This window comes from Canis aureus, chromosome 10, assembly GCF_053574225.1.
Source record: "Canis aureus isolate CA01 chromosome 10, VMU_Caureus_v.1.0, whole genome shotgun sequence".
Classification (NCBI taxonomy): Eukaryota; Metazoa; Chordata; class Mammalia; order Carnivora; family Canidae; genus Canis; species Canis aureus.
The window spans coordinates 52587279-52607073 of NC_135620.1; the positions used below are offsets into that span (position 1 = coordinate 52587279).

General features: G+C 42.2%; 1 protein-coding gene across 2 annotated transcripts in view; it reads left to right on the forward strand.

The window, feature by feature from the left end:
• Window positions 1-5223: 5223 nt before the first annotated feature.
• The window catches only part of UBAP1 (ubiquitin associated protein 1), an 84868-nt gene continuing 70296 nt past the window's right edge, over window positions 5224-19795 (forward strand). Inside the window, exons 1-2 of one of the 2 annotated variants that reach the window (XM_077912314.1) lie at window positions 5224-5310; window positions 16197-16406. In XM_077912314.1, coding sequence (XP_077768440.1) covers window positions 16220-16406 — 187 coding nt within the window. In that variant the 5' untranslated portion in view covers window positions 5224-5310; window positions 16197-16219. The remainder of the gene's footprint in view (window positions 5311-16196; window positions 16407-19795) is intronic. The other variant, XM_077912316.1, reaches the window with a different exon arrangement.

Genomic DNA, 19795 nt, shown 5'->3' on the forward strand with positions numbered 1-19795 from the left:
GGATCCCTGGGTGGCGCAGCGGTTTGGCGCCTGCCTTTGGCCCAGGGCGCGATCCTGGAGACCAGGATCGAATCCCACATCAGGCTCCCGGTGCATGGAGCCTGCTTCTCCCTCTGCCTATGTCTCTGCCTCTCTCTCTCTCTCTCTCTGTGACTATCATAAATAAATAAAAATTAAAAAAAAAAATTAAAAAAAAAAAAAGAGTCACATGCTTTTCTGACTGAGTCAACCAGGCGCCCCTAAAGTTTCCTTTTTTTGAGAGAAAGAGAATTGGGGGGCAGAAAGAGAGGGAGAGAGAGGATCTTAAGTAGGATTGACAGTGCAGAGCCCTTCAAAGGGCTCAATCTTGCAACTCTGGGATCATGTCCTGAGCTGAAATCAAAAGTCAGATGCTTAATCAACTGAGCCACCCAAACACCCCTAAACTTTCCATTTTAATTTTTTTTAAGTTTTTTTCTTTTAGGATTTTCTACACCCAACGTGGAAATTGAACTTACAACCCCAAGATCAAGATTCACACAAACAACGACTGAACCAGCCAGGTGCCCCAAACTTTCCATTTTTAATTATTAATTTTAATTATTATTTAATCTTAGATTTGTACAAGTTATAAGAAAATATTGGAACACCTGGCTGGCTCAGTTGGTTGAGTGGCCGACTCCTGGTTTGGACTTATGGCATGATCTTAGGGTTCAAGTGCCACATAGGGCTCTGCACTCAGCAGAGAATCTGCTTCAGGATTCTCTCTCCCTCTGCCCGTCCACTCAGTCATACGCCTTGGCTAAGGGCATGAACCCAGGTTCAGGGATTGAGTCTCACATCGGGCTCCCTGCAAGGAGCCTGCTTCTCCCTCTGTCTGTGTCTCTGCCTCTCTCTCTGTGTCTCTCATGAATAAATAAATAAAATCTTTAAAAATAAATAAATAAAAATAAACAAATAAACTAAAAAAATTTTTAAATGAAAGTTTAAAAAATAAATGAGTCAATTAGAAATTCAGAAAAGGATTTCCTAAAATGGAAAAGTACAGCTGTTGTAACTGAGTCCAAGCTTGTCTGTTTACCATGTGAAAGTCCAGTTGAGAAGCAAGACCTTGCAGCAAGAAAAGCAACTTTATTTGGAAAGTCAGCAAACTGAGAAGATGGTAGACTATTGTCCCAAAGAACCATCTCCCTTCAGCATGAGATTCAAACTTCTTTTCTTCTTTTATGTTAGCAAAAGGGAGAAATGGGGGGTGGGGAGTAAAATTAAAATGTGGTTGACATCCGTAGATATAATGAGGAAGGTCGTGTAACTTCTTTATTCTTGGTCAGTTGATCTTTATTTTTGTTTTTCTTTTAAGATTTTATTTATTCATGAGAGACATGGATAGAGAGAGAGAGGCAGAGACATAGAGGAGAAGCAGGCTCCATGCAGGAAGCCTGATGTGGGACTCCATCCAGGACTCCAGGATCACACCCTGGGCTGAAGGCAGGCGCCAAACCGCTGAGCCACCCAGGGATCCCTGTCAGTTTATCTTTGTGTGCAGGAATCTGGTCATTTCATTCCTATAAATCTTAAACAAAGCAGTCTTTTCTGTATGTACTTATCTCCTTGGGTGAGGTAGGTTTCGAGTAAAAAGGAATTTTTGCAAATTTTAGCTATAATAGATCTATGCAGGACTAAGCAGAAGTTTCTAAGCTATAGAGCACAGCAGCAAAGGAAATAGAAGCAATACATAGTTAGACATGTTAAGTTTCTATTAGTTACATTATTTGGAGGGGGAGGGGATCTCAGTGAACAAGATACACTATCTTAAATGGACATAGTCAAAGAGAGAATTAGTGAACTAGAAGGTGGTCCTAAGGAATTTACCTAAAGAATAGCACAAAAAGATAAAGTACAATGAAAAGGCATAAAAGATAGAAGGGTCATCAGTGAAAATGGCAGAGTATGAAGTCTGTCCCTCCCCAGAAACACTGAAAAAACCTGACAAAAAGTGTCTCAACCTTACCAGAAGTCTAGGAGGTGGTCAAAAGTTTGTAGCAACCAAGTAAATGTTTAGCCAGGAGAAAGTCCACTGAAATGTAGTAGGAGATCTTTGTGCTTTTTACCTTACCTTAGCCACACTCTCCTCACTGATAAAACAGCAATCTTAAAGGGATGCCTCAGTGGCTCAGCTGTTAAGCATCTGCCTTTGCCTCAGGGCGTGATCCTGGAGTCCCTGATGGAATCCCACATCAGACTCCCTGCATGGAGCCTGCTTCTCCCTCTGCCTATGTCTCTGCCTCTCTCTCTCTCTCTCTCTCTGTCTCTCATGAATAAATAAATAAAATCTTTAAAACAAAACAAAACAAACAGCAATCTTAAAGATGGTAGCCCGTGTTGCTGGTATGGGTACTTGCAGAGTGGACCTTGTTCCAAAAGGATAGGGTTTGTCTTTTTGACCAGACTGGAGTTTCCCTGAGGATTGATGCAATGGGTTTCCCGTTGTTTCATCTAATTTGGAATTGTATGAAGGCAGAAAAGGTAAAGAGAGGACTTTCCCTAAAAGCATTGAAAGGCAAGAGAACAAGCTGTTGCCTCTTGGGCAAACAAATAACAGCTGGGTGAACAATAGACCTACCAAGCATGAGAGGAAAGTCCAGGAAACAAGAGTTTGAGGGGAATAAGAGCTTTGAAAGGTTCCTGGGTATCCTGGGGAATCTAGAGAGCCATATGGCATGAGAAGAGAAGGACACATGCTAAAAGAACTGAGATGACCATAAGCTTTCACCTCTGGCTGATCTTTAGGCTCAGGGCAAGCAGGAAGCGGAGGTTAAGACAGTAATAAACAACCCGGCTAAGCATGGAAGGAGTGATTCAAACATAGATTACGGCAAAGACCTGGAGATTCTTTTTCTAATCTGCTCCCTTTTTTCCTCACTTCCTTTCCTCCAGGCATTTAAGGAGGTCTCCATCAAACTATAATTTAAAAATGGTTATTTAGAAGAAAACCTTTGTTTTTAGAAGTAAGCATTGACGTATTTACATGTTTAATTTTTCAACATTCCTATGATATTTCCAACTTACTCTCAAAAGGTCCATAAAAGAGAAGTAAATTTCACTAATTTAGTAATCATTTCTTAGGCCCTATTGTGTGATAGGTGTGGTAGACGGCAGAGATCTAACTTGGACCTTATCCCTCAAGGAACTTATAGGATAGTAGGGGAACCCATCTAACTAAAATACCAGATAGTCTAAGGACTTATGAGAGCTCAGTGAAGCAAGAGGATCTGGAATGGCTTCTTAAAAGAGGTCACATTGGGGCACCTGGGTGGCTCAGTAAGTTAAGCCTCCAACTCTTGATTTGGACTCAGGTCATGATCTCAGGGTCATGAGATGGAGCCCACAGCAGCTTCACACTCAGCAGGGAGTCTCCTTGACATTCTTTCTCTCCTCCCTCTCCCTCTGCCCCTTCTCCTTGCTCACATGAGTTCTCTGTCTAAAAAAAAAAAAAGAGGGACGCCTGGGTGGCTCAGCGGTTTGGCGCCTGCCTTCGGCTCAAGGTGTGATCCTGGAGTCCTGGGATCGAGTCCCACGTCGGGCTCCCTGCATGGAGCCTGCTTCTCCCTCTGCCTGTCTCTGCCTCTCTCTCTGTGTGTCTCTCATGAATAAATAAATAAAATCTTAAAGAAAAAAAATAAAAAAAAAGAAAGGAAGAAAGAAAGAAAAAGAAAAGAAAAAGGAAGTTTACATAAGCTAATTCTTGAAGCATGTAGAGGGATTCAAGAGAGAATGAGGGGTGGAAACTGGCTTTGATTGGAAGGGTGAAGGACAGTGAGTACTAGTTGTTCTCTAATATGCCCATCTTTCCATTGGTAATGGACTCCCCTAAGCTCAGCTGGGTGGTTGGCAGTCAGCTATACTACATTTTAAACTTCTTTTGTGGGCCACCTGGGTGACTCAGTGGTTGAGCATCTGCCTTTGGCTTAGGTCATGATCCTGGGGTCCTGGGATTGAGTCCTACATCAGGCTCCCTGTAGGGAGTCTGCTTCTCCCTCTGCCTATGTCTCTGCCTCACTCTTTGTATCTCTCATGAATATATAAATAAAATCTTAAAAAAAAATAAACTTCTTTTGCAGTTGGGTAAGACAACATGACTACCTTCTGGCCCAAAGGGAAGTCAGCTGAAATGATCTTAGCAATTTTCATGTCACATCTTTAATAGGAAGTTGCTTACTCTTCTCTTCCTCTCTGTGGGATGTAGTAATGGTGAGTCAACTTTGACCTTGTGGGGATCCCTGGGTGGCGCTGCGGTTTAGCGCCTGCCTTTGGCCCAGGGCGCGATCCTGGAGACCCGGGATCGAATCCCACGTCGGGCTCCCGGTGCATGGAGCCTGCTTCTCCCTCTGCCTGTGTCTCTGCCTCTCTCTCTCTCTCTCTCTCTCTGTGTGACTATCATAAATAAATAAAAAAATTTAAAAAAAAAAAAAAAACTTTGACCTTGTGGATGAGAATGATAACACCACAGGTGGAGTAATAAGATGGACAGAATTGAGTCCCAGGAGGACCTTGGGGAGCAAAGCCCCTGATCTGACCAGTCTTCATGGTCTATCAGCTCAGACTTTTACTTGGGAGAGAAAGAAACTTTCACCTTGATTAAGCCACTGATATTTTTATCTCTGTCTAGTCAATATGTTAACTAAGAAAAGCAAGAAGAGTACACCTAGGTGGCTCAGTCAGTTAAACATCTGACTCTTGGTTTCAGCTCAGGTCATGATTTCACAGTTGTGGGATCGAGCCTTACATTGCCTCTGTGCTCAGTGTAGAGTCTGCTTCAGATTCTCCCTCTCTCTCCAACAAATAAATAAATAAATAAATCTTTCTCTTTCTTTCTTTCTTTCTTTCTTTCTTTCTTTCTTTCTTCCTTCCTTCCTTCCTTCCTTCCTTCCTTCTTTCTTCTTTCTTTCTTTCTTTCTTTCTTTCTTTCTTTCTTTCTTTCTTTTTCCTTTTTTTTTTTAGATTTTATTTATTTGAGAGAAAGAGAGAGAATGGAGGGAGGGGCAAAGGGAAAGGGAGAAGCAGATTCCCTGCTGAGCAGGGAGCCCAACACGGGGCTCCATCCCAGGACTCCAAGATCAATACCTGAGCCAAAGGCAGACATTTAACCAACTGAGCCACCCAGATGCCCTCATTGTTTTATATTTTAAATATATGAATGAATCTCTTAGCCTATATATTTACTCCCAACAGAAGGAAGTTGAACTGGATTGTGCAATGATTTCAGAAGGCACCAAGCATGAACTGAAATGTATTTGAAGAGATGTAGCTCATTGGGCTATGATTTAACAGGTTCGTTGGGGGCATGTGTTCACCCATTTACACAACAAATAAGGCAGAAGTAGAGGTGTTCTTTTTTGTTGCTACAATAGCTTGTAAAGACCTCTGGCCAACTGCTTTATCTAACTACCATGCTGAACAATGGTGCCTGGGTAGGAGAAAAGCAGTGGTTGGTCTGCTCCTTCTGAAGGCTTTGGGATGTTGGTTTAGAAGATTCTTTAAAACATCTCCAGGTGCCTGGAAGCATCATTCACAGGTTAAAATGTAGCAAATAATTGTTTTTTTTTCCAGATTAGCAAATAGTCTAGACATTAATAATAGTCAGTGTTGGCTAGCATGTGAAAAAATGGGCACTCTCACAAAGAAAGTATAAGTTAGTAGAATCTTTGTGGAGGATGATGTGGCCATACCTATTCTACTCCACCCCAGATTTCACAACAGAATCAAGCTATGGAAAGGAAGAAGGATATTCCTAGATGCTGAAAGTTCATTTTATTATAATTCTGAACATGTTTAAAGCATTTTACAATTTATAAATGTAATCTTACATGATCTTCATTCAGTATAGTTCAACGACATGTACATAACCATATGTCCATTTGACAGATAAAGAAACCAAGATTCAGGGCAGCCCGGGTGGCTCAGTGGTTTAGCACCACCTTTAGCCCAGGGCCTGATCCTGGAGACCCGGGACCGAGTCCCACGTTGAGCTTCCTGCATGGAGCCTGCTTCTCCCTCTGCCTGTGTCTCTGCCTCTGTCTTTCTCTCTCTCTGTGTGTCTCTCATGAATAAATAAATAAAATCTTAAAGAAAAGAGAGAGAGAGAAACCAAGATTCAGATTTATCCCCCTGATTTGTTCAGAGTCTCATTGTTAACAAGTGGTGGAGGCAGTATTAAGAACTGTAAATTCCAGGTGGTACTCTTTTCCCAAACAACAAATTGGACAAAACATAGAGAAAAGTCTTCTTTGCTAGAAGAGACCAAAAATACTTTCTGGAATAAGATACAGCATAAGCAAAAATTACTCTTAAAGATATTCATTCATTCATTCATTCATTCATTCATTCATGAGAGACACAGAGAGAGAGGCAGAGACATAAGCAGAGGGAGAAGCAGGCTCCCTACAGGGAGCCTGATGTGGGACTCAATCCCAGGACTCCACTCCAGGATCACAATCTGAACCAAAGGCAGATGCTCAACCACTGAGCCACCCAGGCATCCCAAGTAAACAACTTCTTCTTCTTCTTCTTCTTCTTCTTCTTCTTCTTCTTCTTCTTCTTCTTCTTCTCCTTCTCCTTCTCCTTCTCCTTCTCCTTCTCCTTCTCCTTCTCCTTCTCCTCCTCCTCCTCCTCCTCCTCCTCCTCCTCCTCCTCCTCCTCCTCCTTCGTCTTCGTCTTTAAAAAACGAATTTTATTCACTTATTCATGAAAGACACAGAGACACAGACAGAGGGAAAAGTAGGCTCCACGCAAGGAGCCCAACGTGGGACTCGATCCCTAGACTCTAGGATCACGTCCTGGGCTGAAGGCAGGAATCAAACTTGGGGCAGGGATCCCCCAAGTAAACTTTTTTTTTTTTTAAGATTTTACCCATTTATTCATGACACACAGAGAGTGACAGAAAGAGAGGCAGAGACACAGGCAGAGGGAGAAGCAGGCTCCATGCAGGGACCCGATGTGGGACTTGATCCCAGGTCTCCAGGGTCACGCCCCAGGCTGAAGGCGGCGCTAAACCACTGGACCACCAGGGCTGCCCCCCCAAGTAAACTTTTTAAAAAAGAAACATGAGAGGTGCCTGGGTGGCTCAGTTGGTTAAGTATCTGCCTTCGGTTCAGGTCATGATCCCAGAGTCCTGGCATCAAGTCCCATGTTGGGCTTCCTGCTCAGCAGGAGTCTGCTTCTCCCTCTCCCTCTGCCCTTCCCCTTGCTCGTGCTCTCTGTCTCTTTTTCAAATAAATAAAATATTTTTAAAAAAGGAAGAAAGAAGAAAGAAAGAAAGAAAGAAAGAAAGAAAGAAAGAAAGAAAGAAAGAAAACAAAGAAACATTTGGGTAGGCATAGTATATGCCAAAGGGTCATTTAAGGAGTTGAGAAATGGTTTTGACGTCCTCTGTGGATTGGGAAAACATATTTCGTTGCAAGGAACAGAAACTCTACTCAAACTGCAGGAGGTTCCTAGACAGAGTTATCAGGCGTTTCTCTCTCTCTTTCTTTCTTTCTTTCTTTTCTTTCTTTTTTTAAAATTTATTTATTCATGACAGACACAGAGAGAGAGAGAGGCAGAGACACAGGCAGAGGGAGAAGCAGGCTCCATGCAGGAGCCTGACGTGGGACTATCCCGGGTCTCCAGGATCACACCCCAGGCTAAAGGCGGTGCTAAACCACTGGGCCACCAGGGCTGCCCCAGGATTGGTTTCTATCCTTTGGTTTTGTTTTTCTCAGTGTTGACTGTCTTCTTAGATAGGCTTTCCTCATGGGATGGCAAACTGATTCCAGCAGCTCCAGCCTTGTATTCTCCTAGTATAGTAACTCCTACATTATAAAGCCTTTCCCTAATACCTCCAGCTTTGGCCATAACTGGGTTATGTATCCAATCCTAGAGTCAAATGGCTGGGTTAACTCCAGGCCTAACCCATGAACTAAAATTAAAATTAAGAGTAAAATCAGAGGGACGCCTGGGTGGCTCAGTGGTTGGGTGTCTGCCTTTGGCTCGGGGTGTGATACCAGAGTCCTGGGATCGAGTACTGCATCAGGCTCCCTGTGGGAAGCCTGCTTCTCCCTCTGCCTGTGTCTTTGCCTCTCTGTGTGTGTCTCTCATGAATAAATAGATAAAATCTTTAAAAAAACAAAAGAGTAAAATCAGAATTCTATTATCAAAAGCACAGATACTGTAAAGATCAAAATAATACAATAAATACCCAGTAAGGTAATGTGAAGAAATTAGAAGTTCTCGTGGAAAGAAAACAAAGAAGTTTTGGTGGGAAAAGGGAACATAAGACATCTGTGATCCCCACATTGAAGACTTCCTCAAATGCCCTTTTGTGGAAAGAGAGAAAGCTTCCCAGGAGTAAGACAGCTCCTTTATTCTCTATGAATCCAATTGTACAAGGAAGGCAATCCCCTCTGCTGTCTGTGACAAGGGAGATGTGCTTGTCCACTGCCTGGCCAGATGCCTACAGTCTCACTGTGTTCTGGAGCTTCTGAGGGAGGAAATGATTTCCTCCTTAGGGCTATTTTACTGGAAGCTGAAATTATCAGGAAAAACACAGAAGGCATGAGTCCACTGATATGTCTAAAGCTAAAAATCAAGAACTGGTGGGATATGAAAGAGCAAAGATGTATATGCATGTGTGTGTGTGTGTGTATACATTTACATATAACTGCAGGAAAAAGAGGATGGATTAAAAGAAAGGAAGGGAAGGGAGCACTTGGGTGTCTCGGTTAAGAGTCTGCTTTCAGCTCAGGTCATGATCCTGGGGTCCTGGGATTGAGCCCCGTGTCAAGCTCCCTGCTCAGCAGAGAGTCTGCTTCTCCCTCTCTCTTTGCCCTTCCCTCCACGTTCTCTTCCTCAAATAAATAAAATCTTTAAAAATTAATTAATTAATAATAAAAATGGTTGGGGAGAAGATGGATAAAATCATTTTCTATTCTTTTTTTTGTAACCGGTTGCGCTTTTCAAAATATCACAGCACTTCTCTACTTGAGCCTGTCAAAAACTCTGAGTAGTATTAGCCCTATTCTTAAGGAAAGGAATTGAGGTTCAAAGAGGAAAGACAACTTGCAAAAGATAGTGAATTGCTGGAAGAGACAGGACTAAAACTTTATCAATTGCCATCCAATCTTTCCCCTATATCACACTGTTAGGAGCTTGCAATCAATACAAAGGTACAGGGGTACTTGGCTGGCTCAATCAGAAAAGCATGTGACTCTTGATCTTGGGGTTGTAAGTTCAAGCCCCACGTTGGATGTAGAGATTACTAAAAACACAAAACAATACAGACCCTTATAATATCACTCTCTGAGAAGTTCATTCTATACACAGGGTAGCTCTGTGAAGGTCATTTATCTCTCATGTCCTTTGTAAAGTTCCCTCTCCTTGGCCAGAGTCAAAGGGTACCTCTCATACCAGATCCTTCTCACTTGTCACCATGAGTATATGGTCAGTGCTAGTGAAAACTAGTTAAGGGTGGGGGCCGTTACCCACCACAATAGTTAAGGCCGGGATCAAAATCAAGTGGTAATCACCACCCAAAGCTCCTAGGTCAAGTAGTAACATTGAGTATGTTGATAATGGAGTTTTTCTACTGTTAATGGGAATTTGGCTGATATGATGAGCAAGAACCCATAAGAGAGAAATTTCTGGTCACAGCCGGGAGATCATATTTCAGCCAATTCTCCTTATTATATGAGGCAGCAGATGGGAGAGGGTGAGGGGCCAGAAGGAGAGGCAAGGGAAAAAATGATTCAGGAGGGGTACCTGGCTAGCTCAGTTGGTAGGGCATATGACTCTTGAGTTCAAGCCCCATGTTGGGGATAGAGTTTACTTAAAATAACAAAACAAAGCAAAACAAAATAAAACAAAAAACAACCATGGTTCAGGAAATTGTAAAAGAAGAAAGATTAGCCTGGCTGGCTCAATTGGTTAAGCAATTGTCTTCAGCTCAGGATCCTGGGATGGAGCTCCACATTGGGCTCCCTATTCAGTTGGGAGCTTGCTTCTCACTCTCCCTCTGCCACTCCCTGTCTCGTGCTCTCTTGCACTACCTCACATAAATAAATAAATTTGGGGCAGCCCGGGTGGCTCAGCAGTTTAGTGTCACCTGCAGCCCAGTCTGTGATCCTGGAGACCCGGGATCAAGTCCCATGTCGGGCTCCCTGCATGGAGCCTGCTTCTCCCTCTGCCTGTGTCTCTGTCTCTTTTTCTCTGTGTGTCTCTCACGAATAAATAAATAAAATCTTTAAAATAAATTTTAAAAATTGTTAAAAAAAAAAAAAAAAGATGAGAAGCCCTAGTGCTTCTGGAAAGGAATGTCAAGATGTAGCATCTTGCCTAAGCAAAGATTCAAAGGGCTTTTCACATCTTTCCTTCCTTTTTTAATTTTTATTTATTTTTATTTTTTAGTAGTCTGCTATACAGGGATTAAAAATACTGGGGATTTAATTTCTCTAGTTACTTGAAAGACCATCTGTGCCCTGCTTTGATGCATAAGTCCCTGCTCTGGTGAAGGAACCATGTGCTAATCTGGCCAATCCTCCCTTTCTCCAGCCTTCTCCACTTCCCATCCTTTACCATCTGGCTATGGGATCACTTTTTTCAGAGGGCTGAGAGAGAGCTCTAGTCTGAAATTCTCCCCACCCAGCTGTGCCCCTGATACCCTGGGGACTGGCAAACATCACAGGACCATTTGACATCAGCTCACTCTTGGCTACTAACCAATATCCAAGAACTGCATGTGGGTGGAAATCTATTCTGGCTGAAAAGTGACCCCCCCCCCCCCCCGCCCCTGCCCCCATCGAGACTTTTGCAGCTTTATCTCCTTTTTGCAGACCTGGCTTAAGTTCAAGGCTGAGTCATCAGGGTGAGCATGCGAATATCTTTTCTATACTTAAATACAGGTTAGTGACATTACAGTAGAATTCTAGTAAAGAAAGTATACTGACCTGGTGAAAATTTATTCTCTATAGTGAAAAATCATGAGCAAAAAATGGATTTCTTCCGATTCCTATTTATCATCTAGAATGAGCAGAAAGTTGGTTTAAGTTCTTTTTTAAAAAATATTTTATTTATTTATTCATGAAAGACAGAGAGGTAGAGACAGAGGCAGAGGGAAAAGCAGGCTCCATGCAGGGAGCGTGATATGGGACTCCATCCCTGGACTGCATGATCATGACCCGAGCCGAAGGCAGATGCTCAACCACTAAGCCACCCAGGCGTCCCACGGTTTAAGTTCTTGTTTCTTTCTTTCTTTCTTTCTTTCTTTCTTTCTTTCTTTCTTTCTTTCTTTCTTTCTTTTAGATTTATTTATTTACTTCTCTTTCTTTTAGATTTATTTATTTATTTGGGAGAGAGAGAGAGAGCACACATGTGAGGGGTTGGGGGGGAGGACAGAGGGAAAGGAAGAGAAGCAGACTCCCACTTGATGTGGGGCTTGATCCCAGGAGCCTGAGATCATGACCTGAACTAAGGCAGATGCTCAACCAACTGAGCTCCGCAGGTGCCCCTACCCAGCCATTTCTAAGACTGATTTGCTTCCCATCTCTCCATCCACAGTTTTCCAGAGAGCAGCCCCCTCCTTTTTTTTTTTTTTTTTTTTTTTAAATAACCTCTAGGTCCAACATGGGACTTCAACTCATGACCCCAAGATCAAGAGTCTCATGCTGTATGGACTGAGCCACCCAGGCTCATCTAGGGATTCCCCTTCTTTACTGGAATAAGCTATACCTCTTGGATCAGAGCTCCTGGCTGGTCAGGGCACAATGTCCATTAAGTAAGACCTTGCCCTTCTGTCTGTATTTAACAAGAACTTCATTGTGTTTCTGAGTGTGATGCCCCCAGGGAATCAGTGTGAGCTCAGAGTTTGTCTTTCCAGTCTCTCTCACTGGTTGGAAATGTTCCTGCTTTTTCTGGTAAATCTTCTGGCCTGCATTACAATCAGAAGAGTCACAATTAATCACCTGCTGGCTAGGCTGCTTCCAGGGCCTGGAGGTACCGTGGCAAGGACCTTTACACTCTGAGGTATTGATGTTCCAAGTACCCTGCGAAGTACTGCACAAATGATAATTTTAAGGAAACAATTTGGATAACCCAGAATTTAGCTCTTTGCTTAACATGGAACCCAGATCTTTACCTTGTCAGTGAAAGTAGAAATCAGAGTTAGAGGGGCTTTCAGAGATAAGCAAATCTGATTCCCTTATGATGTTGGGGAGAAAATTGAGACCACCTCCTCTCACCAAGAATGGCTGGCAACGTGACAATCCTCTGGCCTCAGTCCAACCAGGGCAGGAAATTTTGGTGTAGTGTAATGGTTTCAAGTACTTGTATTGGAGTCAGAGGGACTTAGGTTTGAAAGCCAGTGATACTGGGCAGTAACTTCCATTCTCTAAACCTGTATCCTTCACTGTAAATTTGGGTTAATAATATTGTCTATCTTATGGGACTCTTAAGATAATTAAATGCAAAGATGGATATAAAGCACTATGCTTAGAACATACTAAACGCTTGAAAATGGCTAATATTATGCATTTCATTAAACTATTTTTTTTCCTTTTCTCTTCTAATCAATGACAGAAGAGATAAGGGTTAGCCACTCACTTCCAAGAGAGCCTTGGCTACTCTGCAAACCTCTTAGTTTGAATATCCAAGCTACTCAGGAGACTCAGAGCAAGTAATTACTTCTTTCTACTGATGGAAAAATTTAAGAATAGTGGAAATTTAATCTTCTCCCCAGTGGAATAGTGCGGTGTAACAAAGAGCATGGGTTTTGAAAGCAAGGTTTTGGCCTTAGTTCAAATGCTGATTATATTGCCTATTTGTTTCATGATCTTGGATAAATTACATAACCTTTCTGAACCTTCCTGAGAGATGTTAATATCTTATCACATAGGGTTATTGTGATGAATAAATGAGATGATATATATGTACGCCAAACACATGCTAAGTTATAGTGGAATCTATTGTTTTTGCCTGTACTAGTATCTGATTTCCCTTTTCCTAGTAGCATATTTTGATTTTTCCTCAGAATACTACCTTTCCCCTTCTGCATACTCTAATGGTAGATCTGTCAGTCAAGATGCTTTTCTTCTCTGACTGAGTGGGCAGCTGACCCAACCGAGGCTAGCCAGATCCTTAAATCCCTATAATTTGCATCCTTTGAAGGGTGAATAAGAGATGGACAAGGGACAAGTTGATTCATGCCAGGTGTCACCCTGAAGAGACTATCCAATTGTTCTTGCCATCTAGATTCCTGGAGGTACCTAGTTCTTGTCTTTTTTAAGGCCTGGTGGTTCAACTGTTCTTTCAAGACTATCAGCACCTGCATGTCCTTCTGATAACTTCCTTTTTCTGTATCACATTAGACAGAATTGGTTTATGTTACTAGCAACCTCAGAACACTGCTACACAGATGTTAGAGAAATGTTAGTTTTCTCTTATTTGCTTACCTACTCTCAGCAATCACTTATACTCTTTCAGGTTGCCAACACATATAGAGAATTCTAGTGCTTCAGGACAACCTAAACAGTGGATTTTTTTCACCCAAGATTTTGTTTATTTATTCATGAGAGACACATAGAGAGAGGCAGAGATACAGGCAGAGGGAGAAGCAGGCTCCCTGCAGGGATCCTGATGCGGGACTCAATCCCAGGACCCCAGGATCACAACCTGAGCTGAAGACAGGTGCTCAACCATTGAGCCACCCAGGCGTTCCCCCTAAACAGTGGACTTTTGTTGTACTTAGACTGGAATCAGTCTACATTGTTGATTCATTTGATGTTCCCAATCAGCAAATCTTAACAGTTCCACATTTAAACATGCAGAATCTAATCACCTCTCAACTCTTTACTACTTCACTAGTATAAGCTACTATCATCTCTAGCCTAGAGTACATGCTGTAATAGTTTTTAACTGCTTTCCATGTTTTCTTTTTTATTATTTTTATCTTTTTAAAAGATTTTATTTATTTATTCATGAGAGACAGAGATTCCGGGATCTCTGGAATTCCGGGATCGCTAAAGGCAGGCGCTAAACCCCTGAGCCACCCAGGTGTCCCCATTCTTATCCTTTTATGATCCATTCACCACCCAGGAGCCAATGGGATTCTTTTAAAATATAAACCAGGGACTCCTGACTGCCTTGGTCAGTAGTACATGCAACTCTGGACCTTGGGGTTATAAATTTGAGCCCCATACTGGGTATAGATTAGTTATAAAAAAAATCTTAAAGTATAAATCAGAGCACACAGTGCATAAATAACAAAAAGATACTTGTTGACTTAATGAATGGATAGAATTCTGATACATGAATAAAATGGAATACTATGAAATTGTTAGAAAAGAATAAGATAGAATGTCCTAATATGTAATAACTTCTAATATATAAGTAAAGCTATAAAAGAGAAAGAAAAAAATAGTACATTGTACTTAATAGGCTTTCATTTGTGTAAAAAGGATATATTTCTGGAAGTTTACATAGTGGGGCACCTGGATGGTCCAGTTGGTTAAGGATTGACTCTATTTTTTAAAGATTTTTTAAATTTGAGAGAAAGAGAGCACGAGCTGGTGGAAGGGGAGAGGGAGAAGCAGGCTCCTCACTGAGCAAGGAGCCCCATACAGAGCACAATCCCAGGACCCCTAGATCAAGACCTGAACCAAAGGCAGACACTTAACTGAGTAAGTCACCTAGGCACCCCAAGCATTGATTCTTGATCTCAGCTCAGGTCTGGATTTCATGGTTGTGAATTCAAACCCCATGTTGGGCTCCATGCTGGGCAAGGAGCCTACCTAAAAAAGAAGAAGAAGAAGAAGAAGAAGAAGAAGAAGAAGAAGAAGAAGAAGAAGAAGAAGAAGAAGAAAAATTAGAAATTAGTAACATCAGTTAATCTCGGGATTTAGGGGTATCTGTGGGAGGGAGATTTACTTTTCACTGTACATCCTTTTGTACTACTATTTATTTATTATTTAAAAAGCTTCAGTTCTCCCTTGGGAGGATGCTTTGATTTATTTATTTTTAAATATTTTATTTATTTAAATTTTTATTTATTTATGATAGTCACACACAGAGAGAGAGGCAGAGACACAGGCAGAGGGAGAAGCAGGCTCCATGCACCGGGAGCCCGACGTGGGATTCGATCCCGGGTCTCCAGGATCGCGCCCTGGGCCAAAGGCAGGCGCTAAACCGCTGCGCCACCCACGGATCCCTATTTATTTATTTATTTGACAGAGAGAGATAGAGAGCACGGCAGGGCGAGCAGCAGGCTGAGGGAGAGAGAGAGAAGCAGGTTTCCGGCTAAGTAGGGAGCCTGATGTAGGACTGGATCCCAGGACCCAGAGACTGAGCTGAAGGCAGATGTTTAAGCGACTGAACCACCCAGATGTCCCTATTTCTTTTTAATTTACATATTTTTAGACTTTTAAAAAGATTTTATTTATTTATTTTAGTGAGAGAGCATTCAAGCAGTGGGGAGGGAGAGGGCAGCCGACTCTGCGCTGAGCAGGGAGCCTGTCACAGGACTCTCTGACCCGTGAGATCATGACCTGAGCCGAAATCCAGAGTCCCGACGCTTAACTGACTGAGGCATTCAGGCGCCCCTATATTTTTAAAGACTTTATTTATTTATTTGAGAGAGAGAGAGAGAGAGAGAGAGAGAAAGAGGGAGAAATAGCACAAGCGGGAGGAGGGGCAGATGGAGAGGGAGAAGCAGATTCTCTGCTGAGCCAGAAGCCTGACTGGTGGGGGGCTCAATTCCAGGACCCAGAGATCATGATCTGAGCTGAAGGCAGCCACTTAACCGACTGAGCCACCCAGGTGCCTGGTTCGATATTTTTACACATTAAGAAATGACCCCTATGATAAGTCTAGTTACCATCTATCACCATGTAGTTATATTATTCACTATATTCCCTATTCTGTACATTGTATCTCCAAGATTTATTTATTATAATACTTTTTTTAAAAAGATTTTATTTATTTATTTGAGAGGTGAGAGAGCCACAAACAGGAGAAGTAGCAGAGGGAGAGCAAGAAGCAGACTTCCTGCTGAGCAGGGGGCCCTGATGTGGGGCTTGATCCCAGGCCTCTGGGATCAGGACCTGAGCTAATGGCAAACATTTAACCAACTGAGCCACCAAGGTGCCCTTGTACTGTATTTCTTAATCCCCTTCTCCTTTTCTTTTCTTTTTAAGGTTTATTTGTTTATTCATGAGAAATGCAGAGAGAGAGGCAGAGACATAGGCAGAGGGAGAAGCAGGCTCCCTGCGGGGTCCCTGATGGGGGACTTGATCCCAGGACCCCAGGATCACGACCTGAGCGGAAGGCAGATTTCCAACCACTGAGCCACCCACGCACCCCACCCCTTCACCTTTTCATCTGCTCCACTACGCCTCCCTACTGTGGTAAACAATCATTCATTTCCTTAACTATGAGTCTGTTTCTGTTTGTTCATTTGTTTTGTTGTTTAGAATCCACAAAGAAGTAGAATTATAGAGTAATTAGCATTTGCCTTTTTTTTTTTTTTTTTAAGATTTTCTTTATTCATGAGAGACACACAGAGAGTCAGAGATACAGGCGGAGGACGAAGAGGCAAGGAGCCGAATGTAGGACTCGATTCTGGGATCACTCCCTGAGCCAGAGGCAGACACTGAACCGCTGAGCTACCTAGGCGTCCCTGCATTTGCCTTTCTCTGACTGAATTATTTTACTTAGCATTAAACCCTTTCAGTCTGGGCAGCCCCGGTGGCTCAGCAGTTTAGTGCCACCTTTGGCCCAGGGCATGATCCTGGAGACGTGGGACCTTCCTTCTCCCTCTGCCTCTATGAATTTCTCATGAATAAATTAAAAAAAAAACAAAAAAAAACACCCTTTCGGTCCATTTGTGTTGTCACAAATGGGAAGATCTCATTCTTTTATATGGCTTAGTAATATTTCATTATGTATTATATATTATATATATGGCATTTCTTCTGTATCCATTCATCTATTGGTGGATACTTAGATCAAATTAAATATTTCTCTTTTTTCAGATTTATTTTATTTTTTTTTCAGATTTTTTTTTAAAGTAACCTCTATAACCAATGTGGGGCTCTAACTTATAACCCCAAGATCAAGAGTCACAAGCTCTAATGACTGAGCCAACCAGGCACCTCCCAATTCCTTCTCTTCTTGTTCTTTTTTAAAAAATTTATTTAAAATTTATTTTATTTTTTTCTCTTGTAATGAGATTAAAAAATTTTGAAAAAATTTTTTTGAGAGAGGGGCAACCCGGGTGGCTCAGCAGTTTAGTGCCGCCTTCAGCCCAGGGCCTGATCCTGGAGACCTGAGATGGAGTCCCACGTTGGGCTCCCTGCATGGAGCCTGCTTCTCCCTCTGCCTGTGTCTCTGCTGTCTCTCATGAATAAATAAAATCTTTTTTAAAAAAATGATTTGAGAGGGCACATGAGAGAGCATGAGTAGGGGGAGGGGCAGAGGGAGAAGGAGAGTCAGACTCCTAGTTGAGCAGGGAGCCTATTTCAGGGCTGAATCCCAGGACCTGGGATCATAACCTGAGCCAAAGGCAGACCTTTAACCAACTGAGCCATCCAGGTGCCCCTAAAGTGACTGAGCCCCTCATTGGGCTCTGTGCTCAGCAGAGTCAGCTTATCCCTCTCTCTCTGCTCCTCCTTTTACTCTCTCTGTCAAACAAACAAACAAACAAATAAATAAATAGCTAGCCCATAAAGTCTTTGTAAAGATTTCCAATAACTTTGCCACTTTCACCTATCTAGTCAGATTAATATTACATCTTCAACACGAGGACCAATGTGATGTTCTCAGGTATGTCCAGATGGTTCAAGTCTTTTCAGAATGTATTATGATAGTGGGCATGAAAGTTAACATAGCTCTGGGGCAAGACTATAAATGTATGCTATTGTCTATTCCACATGACAGTTAACTGTTTCTGAGCCTCTTTCTCATAGGGATGGAAAAGAATTCATTCACCAAATCAGTGAATCACATACCACATATTTGAGGCAATGTTAATCTGCTTTAGTAAATATACTAAGCCTGATATACTGGTTCCAATCAGGGCTACTACTTTTGTGAATTTGCCTAGTCCACTGTTATCCTCTAGAGTCTGTCTAGGATTGTGTGGAATCAAAGCTATAATAAGGATCCCTACATCTGCATCCTTTAAATCTTTAAGAATGTCACTAATTTGTCATTCCTTATAAGATGTGATGCTTTCTATTGCTATCTTGGCTGGGGTAAGGGGAAGTTTCAAAATTTTCTACTTGGCCGCCTCTATTATGACAGCTCTTACTTTACGGATCATGGGACCAGTGTGGTAGTTCTATTAACTACCAGATATGTCAATTTAATTTACACATTTGAGGGATGCCTGGGTGGCTCAGCAGTTGGGCCTCTGCTCAGGACGTGATCCCAGATTTCCGGAATAGAGTCCCGCATTGAGTTCCCCACAGGAAGCCTGCTTCTCCCTCTGCCTATATCTTTTCCTCTCTCTCTGTGTTTCTCATGAATAGATGAATAAAATCTTTAAAAAAAATAATAATTTACACATTTGAGAATTGGGGAAATTACCATTGGATATGTCTGTGTACACAGTGGATCTATTGCAAATTGAACCTGGAACAGGACTCCATTTATTATGTGATCTCCATATGTCCCTACTCTAACTGGGGGAACCTGATGATGTTTTTGATCCCTTATTATCAATTTCATCTCAGACTTTTGAATTCCTTGCATCCAAAAGTCCTTGAATTCCTTGGCTAGTATTTCCCTTTTCCCTGTGCTGGCTGCCCAGGTAAATGGTAGTAGACCCCTTTGGGGAAGGAGTGAAGGTGTTATTGCCATCTCTACTTGTCATGGTGTTGGAGAGCCCTTCCTCCTGGAGACCTGCCCTCTCCATTAGTCACTGGGTTCCATGTCTGGAAACTGGTTCTAGTCCAGAAACTAGGCAATGAATCATGACTCAACCTCTTGATCTTCCACCCTTGATTTATCTTAATTGCTACATTGGTCATCTTGTCCTTAGGAACATTGTATTCCATCAGCTATCTCCATAGCTCTCTGCAAGTCAGAGACCCTTCAGGTTGCCATTCCAATCTCATAGTTCATTACAATAATTGCATTTGTGTTGCTTCTGATGGTTAGGGGTTCCATCTGGCCTCTAGTATTTAAGGATCCTGTCATTCTCAATTGCTATCAAGGAATGCTGTTCTGAAAGTGCAGGGGCAGACGTTACTGGGCTCCTCAGTGATACGAGTGGATCTTTCCTCAGAATATTCTTCAGAGCACTCCCATGGAACAGAGTCATTTGGTGAGTTTTCTGGTTTTACACGCTATATCCACTGCAACCTCCTTCTCTGAGCCTTTTTATTTTTTAAAGATTTTTAAAAAAGATTGTATTTATTTATTCATGAGAGATACACAGAGAGAGGCACAGACACAGGCTGAGAGAAAAGCAGGTTCCTCACAGGGAGCCCAATGTGGGATTTGATCCCAGGACCAGGATTACACCCTGAGCCAAAGGCAGATGCTCAACTGCTGAGCCACCCAGGTGTCCTTTTTTTAAAAGATTTTATTTTCTTTAAATATTTTTTATTTATTTATTAGAGAGAGAGAGAGAGAGAATATCAAGCAGAGGGAGAAGCAGGCTCCATGCAGGGAGCCTGATGTGGGACTCGATCCAGGGTCTCCAGGGTCACACTCTGGGCAGAAGGCGGCGCTAAACCAGGGCTGCCCAAGATTTTGTTTATTCATGAAACACAGAGAGAGAGAGAGAGGC